The following is a 10,785-nucleotide window of genomic DNA, read 5'->3' as shown; positions in this document are numbered from 1 at the left end:
ATGTAATTACATCTAATTCCTGAAAAGAATGATCATATCTTCAGTACCATTTACTGGTGATACATATGTGCTGTTACATCTTCCTCCGTAAGCCCAGTCTTTTTAATTTCTGCTCAGAGGAGTCAGAGAGACAACCTGCAAGGAGGTCTTGACACCAGACTCAGCAGCAAACTGTGGCCCTTCTGGAGTTATTGTGCAAGTTGTCAATGAGTCACATTCTGTTCTTGGTTGTTTTCAGACCTGCACAGCTCACCACTGTGGGGAAACGCTGCTGCTTGTGGATTCAGGACTTGTGCATGGACCTGCAGAACCTGGAGCGGGCTCGGAATGACCTGCGCTTTCGGGGTGTAAAAGGCACCACTGGCACTCAAGCCAGCTTCTTGCAGCTCTTTGAGGGAGACCACAGTAAAGTAAGTCAGACAGCCCAGGTCATAGACTTACAGTCTTTGCAGTTCTCCCCTCTGGAATGCTGTTCTGTTTGGAGGAACATGGAGATTCTGGCATCAAATTCACAAGGGCACTGCAATCCCTCTGGGTCCCGCTGACAAGGCCCTGTGTGAAAGTGAGCAGAATTTGGGGAGAGGGTGCTTCCCAGCAAGTATAACATTTGTTGACAGTAAACTGAGAAAAGCAAAGGATCTTTTTGTGGTTGCTGACCTTCCTGAGTTGTTGCATTCTGAGTTCTCTTTGTTTTGGTTTTTTCTTCACCCTGAGGTTGAAGAGCTGGACAGATTAGTGACTGCAAAGGCAGGATTTAAGCGGTATGTAACAAGCATGCTCATTCACCTAAATTTGGTGTTAACAAAGTGTGACTCTTGTGGCCCAGATTCCCCTAGCTGCCAAACTGACTTCTGTGCTGCTGTTGACTTATCTCCTTTTGTGATCTTCCATTCCCAATTGCAGCTTCCCACAGGAAACTTCACCTCCTAAATAGACCACTTCTGCTTGTCTCCCTGTCAAAGCACGGCCGTCCATTTTCCCTCTGCTCTTCTCTCTTCCATCTGCATGCTGCCCAAAATTGACAGCCTGAATCCAAAGTTGTTCTCGTCAGGGCAGAATGACAACCCTCCACTTTAAGAGCTATGGCACTCCTTGCTCAAAGTCTTGCAGTACAGTTGTATCTGTCTGGAGCACTCAACTTCTGTGCTTATCTTTAGGTCTTATATGGTCACAGGGCAGACCTATAGTCGCAAGGTGGATATTGAAGTCCTGTCCGTGCTGGCCAGTCTTGGGGCATCTATACACAAGGTGAGCACACTATTTTTATACATTGGGAAAAAGGGGAAACGTTTTAGATCTTGAAGAGAAGATGCTTATGGTGCAGAACGCTGTTCTCAAGAAATATTAATTGGTGTTCCTTGTTCAGCTGTTCTCTTTGTGATCATGTAAATTCACCACGGGGTACTTGCTTAGTAATCAAACCTCAAAGATCTTAAGACCAGTGGCAAATAAAGCAAGTTTACTGAGCAGATTCTAAGATGGGTTAACAAATCCCACACCAGATATTAGTCTAATCTATGCTAAATTGATCCAGTTAGAGTAAATGTCTTTCCTAGTGATATAAGCGTTTTTAAATTTCACCGTTTGCTCCTAATTAATTGCTTTTCTGATAATGGTGTTATTGTCTCTGTCCTTGTGGATTCTTTTCATTGATTTATTTCTGTTCCCTCCCTCTTCCTCCTCTTGGGCTAAAGTGATCTGTGGTATTTTCTTCTGGTTTAGTTTTGTAGACTGGCTGGTTCAGTGAGCACACGTTATCTGTGTTTGCAAATCACTGTGTAATTTTGTTACGCATTTTCACTGTTCCCTCCTGGTATCTCTTCCATTCCCTGTGAACATTTGCCCTTCTTGGAGTCCTGTTCTATTCTAATACAGCGGACACCTTTCTTTCCTTACACTTTCTTGACTGGGATTTTTAGGCCGGGAAGTATGATTGCAGTGTCAATTTTTTTTGTCAAATTTTTCACTGTGTCCCCAATTTACTTCTTGGACACAGATGCAAACACTTCTCCAAGAACACTAACAGGAGTATATATTGGTATGTGTTAGTTTGATTCTGTTTGTTAATTTCTTGGGCTTTTTTCTAGATTTGTACTGACATTCGTCTTTTGGCCAACCTGAAGGAGATAGAGGAGCCTTTTGAGAAAGACCAGATTGGTAAGGGATGCGAGACATTTCTTGGACTGGTGTATGTATCTTTTAATTTATGTTGGTGCAGCCTTTTAAGCAAACTTAGAAATGTCACTGACAGAAATTGCTTTAAATTAACTGAGGTTTGGCATTGTTAGTATTTTGGGTCCTTTTTAAAGGAAAAAAAATGCACTTTACCCAAAGGTTTCTGGATATTAAGTAATTAAAATCAGATTTGTATTTCTGCACTTCCTGGGTTTGAGGAGAGAGCAGAAGCAGTCACGTATTCCCCACAGAGGAAGACTTGGGTCTGAGGAGTACTGTGTTTTCCATTCCTCATGAAGCTAACTGGAGCTGTAGGTTTTCAGCTTGACTCAGCATTTTGGTCTTTATAAACAGACAAATTTGGAATAATGAAACTAGGCTGGATCCTTGCCAGAAGAATACCAATGATGTCATTCTGACATTGGTAGAAGGGGAGAAGGAAACACAGAGTTTTGGCTGGAAGAAAGTTCAGGCAGTTCCATAGGATTGAATAGGCAAATTAAGCCTTTGTCGTATTTCTTATTTGAATCATTCTGCATTCTATGGTTGGTTTTGATATCCATTCAGCAGAGCAACGGGCAGCAGTATAAGTATCTGGCTTTGAAGGACAATGTTACTGAGCAGATGGGGTCTTGAACACTGCTAAAGTTGCCATGGGTAGCCTAAAGAGTCAGTGCTAAATACTGCATTAAAAATCAAGGCCATTTGTTCTTTTTATGTGGTAGCAAAATGTCTTCTCACTTTTTTTCTCCTCACAGTAAGATGTTTCTAATCTAAAGGGGAAGTGTGGTGGTGTCATTTTCTTTATTCCATTTTGTCTTTAGAAAATCATCATGTTTTGAGGCTTTAGTCAAAAACATGATTCCTGACACATTTTTCTTATCTGGGGCAGGACCTTCATCTCTTCTTCCTGAATGCGCTACTTCTATGTCCTGTTTCCATCACTCTTTCTCCTTTCACAGGTTCAAGTGCTATGCCTTACAAGAGGAATCCAATGCGTTCAGAACGCTGCTGCAGCCTGGCTCGACACCTGATGACTCTGGTGCTGGATCCCCTCCAAACAGCCTCTGTGCAGTGGTTTGAGCGAACGTTGGATGACAGTGCCAACAGGTTTGTTTAGATCGTGCAATGCAGCAATTTCAGAAGGTCTTGTGCAAGAAGGTCTTTTAATGTATTTAGAAAATACTATTTTTAAACTAAAACCACAGGTTACCACCTTGATGAAAAGCAGTCTCAATAGAATCTAGAGACTACAAACTGGTTTCCTCTCTAAGATCAGATGAAAACTGTTAAGTTTTTTTAACATCAAGATCTTCTGCAAAGTAAACCAGCAAAGAGAAGGAGGGATGCAGAAGCCATGATAATAAATAGCTTTCGTAGTCTTCCTGTTTCAACAGCATACTATAGCAGTTCTTATATTTCTCAAATTTTCCTCCCAGTCTGTTTTGAATGTGTTTTTTGACCCTGTTCCTCTTCACTTCTTAAAGAATAATTCAACATTTTATCTGTAATCCCTTAACCCCCCCAAATAATTTAAAGAAACTTATTTTCATCTCTTTGTAAAGTGTTGTTCTTTACAGAACTAGTTCAGATCCTAAAGAAAGAGCACAAACATTATTTTTTTAAGTAATATTTCATGAAAACCTGTGCAGGTCTTTTAGATATTGCTCAGCAAACTTTGCTTTGTTTTCTGATTCTTCATTATGACTATTTTGAGATGAGCAAAAGTTATCTATAATAATTTTCAAATAAATTACAGCAATTAAATTCAATGCATCCATCTTCCAGTGAGTACTAAATTCACATAAAGCTCCTATTTTCCTTTGAAATAGGTAAATACTACTTAGTTTCAAAGTAGTCTTCTGTTGCTGAATTTAATCTCCTAGAATCTTAGAAATCTTTAGATCTTTAAATTTCTAAGATACAGGATTTGTGGAACAATGAACAACAGCTGTTTTGGCTATAGACTAGAGTTCAGATTGTTAATGAGAATGTTATTTTAAAAATGTCTCCACAAACATAATGTCTGCATTAAATTTCATGAAAGCGTAGAAGATCTTTTCCCAAAAGGACTTTACTCCACAGCTGCTAGTCTTGTTAAGAAAAGAGCTGCATAGGCAGCAGAAAAAAATTTAAGAAATTGGATACTGGTTGATAAGGTGTGTTTATTTCTCAATAGCTACTGAGTGTTGAGAGATGTACTGGAATGTTTCAGATTTTATTTTCACCTCATCTAATAGAAAGGGTCATTTGTCCACTTCAAAGTCCAATTGAAAAATTCTGTGCCTTGGATTTTTCTTGTTAAAGCTATAGTGTTTTGAAAGGAGAGCAAGCCAGAGAAAATGCAATCAACCTACAAAACAGCAAAGTCCTTTTGAAGACAGTGTGATAGAATTGGGGGTCTTAAATGTAGCACAAAGTTCAAGTACTAGTATATTTTAAAAGATCGCAGGGCCAGGCACTGCTGTCACAGATGGATGATGCTGTAATTGCTGCACTGTGACACAGAGCCTTTTGTCTGATACAGCTCAGTCCCCACTATTCCTCTCCTCTTCCTCCTTTCCTTTTTGTCATTCTTTTTTGTCAGGAGCCTCCTTTGTTGCCAGGAGCTGATCTCTTGGAGGAAGCCCCCGCCAAATGCATGGATCACTTTGAAAGTTCCCACTAAGCACAGCCAGGCACAGCGTGACAGTGCAGCATGTCTTACTCCTGGAGAGTAGGATCAATAGACAGACAGGGCAAGACGGAACACAGGGGAAGATAGTCTCGTGTTTGCTAGCTCTGTAAATTGCTGCCCTCTTTCCTAGCTGTGTAATCATTGAATTATCTTGGAGCTTTCTGTGTGCGCCTTTACCCTTTCTCTTCCTCTCTCTCCCTTTTTCTACTGGCCCCTGAAAAAAAAAACCCCAAACCCTCCCATCTCCCCAGCTTGAGAGCTACTGCTATAAGATGTTCTTTAGCTTTCCTGGTTGTGACCTTTAAGCAACAAGAAGCACCTATAAGGAGAATAGTTCCAGCTCTAGGGCCACAGTAATGCTATTTACAGAATTACTTACAGAAACTAAAGAGCTAGATCTGAGGTAGGCTGGAACATGGCCTTTATTGCTAACTGGGGCCCTGGGTATGTGTGTTTCGTAGGCGCGTGTGTCTGGCTGAGGCTTTCCTCACAGCTGACATCATTCTGAGTACACTGCAGAATATCTCCGAGGGACTTGTGGTATATCCAAAGGTAAAGCAGGAGATAATGTGTGCAGTGTTGCATTCTTGGTAATGTTGCAGCTATGCCAAAGTGTATAAAAATCCTCCCACTCAAAGGATTACATTTTTATCTGTTAGTTCAAATGGTTGCTGAATTTTGCTCTCCATTCTCACTATATTCTCACTGTTTGCAGGACAGACATGAAAGGGTACTTGTTGAAGCCAAAAGGCAGTAAATTAAAAATTTCTCAAAAAGGATATTTACGACGGATCTGTAGAACACCGCCAAAAGATACTGTCAAGGAAGATCTCATACTGTCCTCTAATTTACCTACAGCTTAAAATCAAAATTCATTGTACATCTTTTCCACAGTAATGTCCTTTACAAGATATAGATTCTAAGTATTATCAGCTTCAATACCTGGATTTCCATAGCTAAGTTCAAAAAGAGAAATTATCTTTGCATCATTGTCCAGTCCTGGAGATTCAAAGGGAGAGGAGAACTTCACTGGGAGTCCCAGTTGTCTACAGAATTGCTATAATGCTGTTTCTTTTTTGTCTTTGTTTTGTTCTGTTTTGTTTAAGGTGATTGAGAGGAGGATCCGGCAGGAACTGCCATTCATGGCCACAGAGAATCTAATCATGGCGATGGTGAAAGCAGGGGGCAATCGTCAGGTACAAATGCAGTCAAAAATACCTTTGTTCACTGCCTGGCATTTCACTCCTGAGAAACAGAAGTACCTGGACTCTTGTCCTGACCATCTCACCTTTCTTTGTTCTCCACCTACTCCCACAGAGTTATTAATATTACACTGGTGCTGCAAAGCCAGGCTCTGCTCTCTGAGGAGAGAGCAGTTGTGGAGATCTGTATTTACTGTTAGGAACACTGTGTGTTTGAGCTAATCTGGCTGTCTGAGCTGGAGAAAAGGGAGACCTATTTTTATATTAGATACTAGTAGGCGTTTTCCTTTTGTAAATGTTTGAAGGAACGTGGAAGACAGGCCAGGATTCTTTAAATGGAACATGTTGGCAGTTGGCTACCTTATAAATGAAAAGAATGAATCAGTGCTGTTAACAAAAAAGCAAGTAAGACCATTCTGAACCATTCATTCATGTGTCACTCTTCCCTAATTCAGTATAGTGCTTTTTATTATTAACTTTGTTTATGGTGCTTCATTCAGTTTTCTCTGTTCAAGCAAATTGAAATTAAATGTTTTCCTTAGTAAATAAATCCAGACACAATTAGATTATATTTCCTTATCATTTAATTTCACAATTCAGTTTAAAACTGATAATCAAATTTACGTCTTAATAAACCAGCTCATTTTCACTTACCTTTAGACAGTAATTTTTCCTTCTATGATTATTTCCACATCAGGGACAGAAGTTAAACTTGCAAGATAGTAATAGCAAAAGGGTTTGCTAGAAGCTTTGAGTAGGATATGTGCTTCTAGTTCTCTGAGACACTCTGGCAACTCACCCGTGATGTTAGTCAGGAAAAATCCTTTTTCCTTTTTTTTTTTCTTTTCTTCCCCGCGTGACTCTGATGTTTGTCACTGGGTCAGTCAGTAAGCTTCCTAACTAAACTTATTAAGGGTCACATCATGTGGATAAGTTCCATTATCTTTTCAGCTGTTTTTTTCTAAAGTATCCCATACTTACCTAAAGAGTCCTCTCTATTTTGATTAGATTGAAGACTGAATTTCATTTGTGTTTGTAATTGGCTTACCTTCTTTCTGGTGCTGTTTGATTACAAATCTGTAGAGTTTAGTACACTTACAAAATCTGTTCTTGTTCACATTAGTATATTGTGTTTTCATGTGCCGGGAACTCCGGAACAGCACATTTTCAATGCTTTCCCATCTCATGGCATAGAAACTCACGTCCTTTCCCCACCACTGAACAGCTCCCTCCCCTAAACATCCAGAAGACAGATCTGTTCACCTGAGGCAGGTCAGTGCTGGAGCAAGATGGCCTTTGGATGGAGGAAACAAGGAACAGGAGATCATTTTCCTCCTAATTGAAGATAGATCAAGGATAATACACGTGAGGAGAAGATTCTTACATGGCTGTAAATGTAACCACATGACTGTATTTTAGGGCCAGCATGGCAGCATCTGATTTTGCAGGTGGTCCCTGACTACAGTTGTGGGTTCCCTTGTTTTTACAGATTGATTCCACAGGAAATAAAAGGATTAGGAAGAGTTTCAGAAAAATTGTTATAAGGGTTTTGTCAGTCTTAGTGCCATGTGAGGGTTCTTTGGGAGAGAATGTCTTAAGGCCCTCAGGTTTATAAGGGTTTTTTTCCCTTCAGTCTGTCCTGAAGTCTCACTGCTCGTTAAGTTAGACAGGTTCTTTTCCCTTTTCCAAACCTGTAGAGGTTTTACATTGTTATGCTCCCAAGGTGTTCCATACAGGGGTTGACTAGTGGTTAATAAGGAATTCCTGTCTTTCAGTTCGTAGAATTATTTTGGGAACAGCTACTGCGGTCTGTCTTTGGAAAAATCACGCAAGTACAGAATAGAACAACTGAAAAAAAAGTCCTGTAGTGACTCCTAAGAGTATTTGGGGAGTTTGAGGAAATGTAAAGGTTCCAGTGTTGTAAGTTTGTGGTATAATTGAACAGGGAACGCATGCGTCATTCAGACTGGTTTAGCCTCAAGGGGCAGATGTGGAAGGATGAAAAAAATCTTGTTTTAATATAGTGGTGTATGAGACACTGCAGTCCAAGCTGTGTCTCATTTGTATGCTGTCCAGTGCAGTACGCTTTGGTATTTCTCCCTCCCGCACAAGGTAGCAGGATGAACATGTGCCGTCAGTAGCAATGGAATGACTTTTTTCTTTTCCTCTTCTCTTCCCCCTGCTCCTACAGGATTGCCACGAGAAGATTCGTGTTCTCTCCCAGCAAGCAGCTGCTGTTGTGAAACAGGAAGGGGGTGATAATGACTTCATTGCCCGTGTCCGTGCTGATCCTTACTTCAGCCCTATCCATAAACAACTTGAAAGCCTGCTGGATCCCTCCTCCTTCACTGGACGTGCTCCTCTGAGTGTACACATGCTATGGATTGTAATGCAATGTGTTGTTTCATCCTGCGTCCTTTTGTATGTCCTTTTGTATTATGTGCCTCTGCCCATACTACTAAGGCAGACACATTTCTCTCTTTCGTTTTCCTTGGCTTTCTTGTTTTTCCTCTCTGTGGGCTTCACACTTTTGATTCTGGACATGTCAGACTGCTAAGTGTCTCTGTGAAACAGACCCCAGTGAGACAAGCAGGTCTGAATGGGGAGGAGAAGGGAACCCTTTCTTTTGCTAATTTTCTCTTTCCCATCTTTCTCCAACAGGTGGCAAAGTTTCTGAAGGAGGAAGTTCGACCAGCGCTGATTCCATACCAAAGCAAGATGGGTGGGAAGATTGAGCTGGCACTTTAGGTATATTCTGCAAAGGTGTATGGGTACAGGAAGGTAATAAAAGCCTTATTGAACCAGGTCTGTTTACTGTGTCACATTATTTTGGTTCTCTACAGTACATTTAACCCCCAGAGCTTACAGCCACCTTGATTCCAGATGGGCTTTTCATTCTTTGTCTGCTGTTTAATCAAGCCTCCATCTATTGTGTGCTGAGTTACTGAGAAATGCTTGATTGTGACAAGGTAACACCTTTCACTGGCCCCTTATAGAGCACTGCCAGCTGTTTAAAGAGCAATGCCAGGTGCTGCCTGACATTCATGTATGACTTGTTGAAGAACAGGGGTAAGGGGAACTGAGCCCACTTCCACCTTACTCATCTGCTCTTAAACTTTCTCCACAGGTGTCTCAAAAGATGATAAAAGGTTTTCCTGGCTTTCAGAGTACTGTGATTTGGGGAGCAAATAGGCCAAAAAATTAGCAATAATGAAAGGGAGAGGCCATGGAACTCCTTGGCTCATCAAATTGGTGGTCCTTCAGTGCTCCCTTGCTGGTTTAATACTGCACCTGTGGCTCCGTAGCTTCTGAAAATCATATTTACAGGCATGGATTAGGAACCAGGCATGGGTTTACTTTTCCAGGTCCTTTGCTGTAGGTGCTTGATACTGAATGGCAGATGGACTCTGGCATGTGAAAGTCATTCTCTACTGCAAGTAAGTTTTGTCTGATAAGGAAAGAAAAAAGATGATGGAATTCATTAGATGCCAGAGAAATTCAAGAGCTTTGGTCTTTTTTCTGACCCTGAATGTTCTGTTTGTAATGTCTGTGCTTTACTTGGACATTCAGTAGTGGACCAAACTCTTCTCCCTTTGATTTAAACTGGAATGATTCCCTTACCTCTTCTTCCACTGTTGTTAAATTACAGTCCATTTCTTTTGCTTGAGTGCAATAAAAAGCTCCCTCTTACCTCTGTTATTTATTCAGACTCTCAGAGATGACATGACCAGAATTACTTGATTATTTTTTCAAGTGTGATTGCTGGAGAGAATTAAGAAAAGCGGAACTAATTGAAAGAAGCTATCTGTTCTCCTTGAGGCCATTGTTTAAAGAGGATTTCAAAATACAGTATGTTTTAATGATGCTTGTCTATATTAAGTAGTCAGGGAAGCTTCAGGCTATGATCTCCCCTCATCTAGACGGCTCTGGCTTTACCTTGCCTCTAGACTATGGCATTCAAAATGTCTCAAACATTTGTGAGTTTTATAGTGTTTAAAATATTTTGCCTCCTCATGCTATTAACATTAAAGTAGCCATATGTTTGAAAAGGATAACTCTAACTGAACACTGGTAATTTTCAAACTATTACTCAAATGGATAGCCAAGAAAGCAAACAGATGTGGAAGTCCTCCTTTTTTGGTCCTCTTTCCTCCTTCTTTGTGGGACTAAAAAAAAAAACCAACCCTGTGCAGAGAAAAGGAACAGCTAACGTATCTTTTCTCATCATCCAGAAATAAATCTTTGTGCTAGGTAGAGGCTGCCAGCTGTGAGGCATTGGACTTGTTTTCCTGGAAAGTTTAAAAAGAGTAACAATGACACAGGGAAAATGTCACCCTCCTAGAAAACTGTGGCATGATACGCAAATCCTTTTGGAGATTTCTACTCCTTTTTAGAAGAGCTTCGTTTGGGACCTCGCTTTTCTTTTTTTCCAGTGGAGCTGGCAGGGGCCAGAGATGTAGTTCCCCACTCTCCTTGGTTGCTGGGAGGAGGTAAGCGAGAAGTGCTTCAGAAGCAGCTCGTTACCAATTCGCGAGGCCAGATCGCTCTTCCAGTTTATCCTGGTACGTATCCCTGTAGTCCGAGTCTGCGATAGATGCCACCAGCAAAGCGTCAGTGGGTCTGTCCTCTGCTTGGAAGGGAAATTAATCTAGACCTGAATGATGGAAAAGAACCGAGTAGCTCCTCAGCGTCTCACCAAGCGTGTACAGGTTTGTTTCCCAGTCGCTGGTG

General features: G+C 40.9%; 1 protein-coding gene across 1 annotated transcript; it reads left to right on the top strand.

The window, feature by feature from the left end:
* Positions 1–238: 238 nt before the first annotated feature.
* On the top strand, positions 239–8,802 carry ADSL (adenylosuccinate lyase; the record flags this gene model as incomplete). Its single annotated transcript, XM_009588115.1, has 9 exons — positions 239–410; positions 715–761; positions 1,158–1,248; positions 2,088–2,157; positions 3,138–3,285; positions 5,314–5,404; positions 5,959–6,048; positions 8,246–8,422; positions 8,716–8,802. Coding segments are annotated over 9 exons (973 nt in total), but the record flags the coding sequence as incomplete, so codon positions are not given.
* Positions 8,803–10,785: the final 1,983 nt, after the last annotated feature.

Source organism: Fulmarus glacialis, unplaced genomic scaffold (genome assembly GCF_000690835.1).
Source record: "Fulmarus glacialis isolate BGI_N327 unplaced genomic scaffold, ASM69083v1 scaffold47901, whole genome shotgun sequence".
Classification (NCBI taxonomy): Eukaryota; Metazoa; Chordata; class Aves; order Procellariiformes; family Procellariidae; genus Fulmarus; species Fulmarus glacialis.
This window is presented reverse-complemented; position numbering and strand designations above follow the sequence as displayed.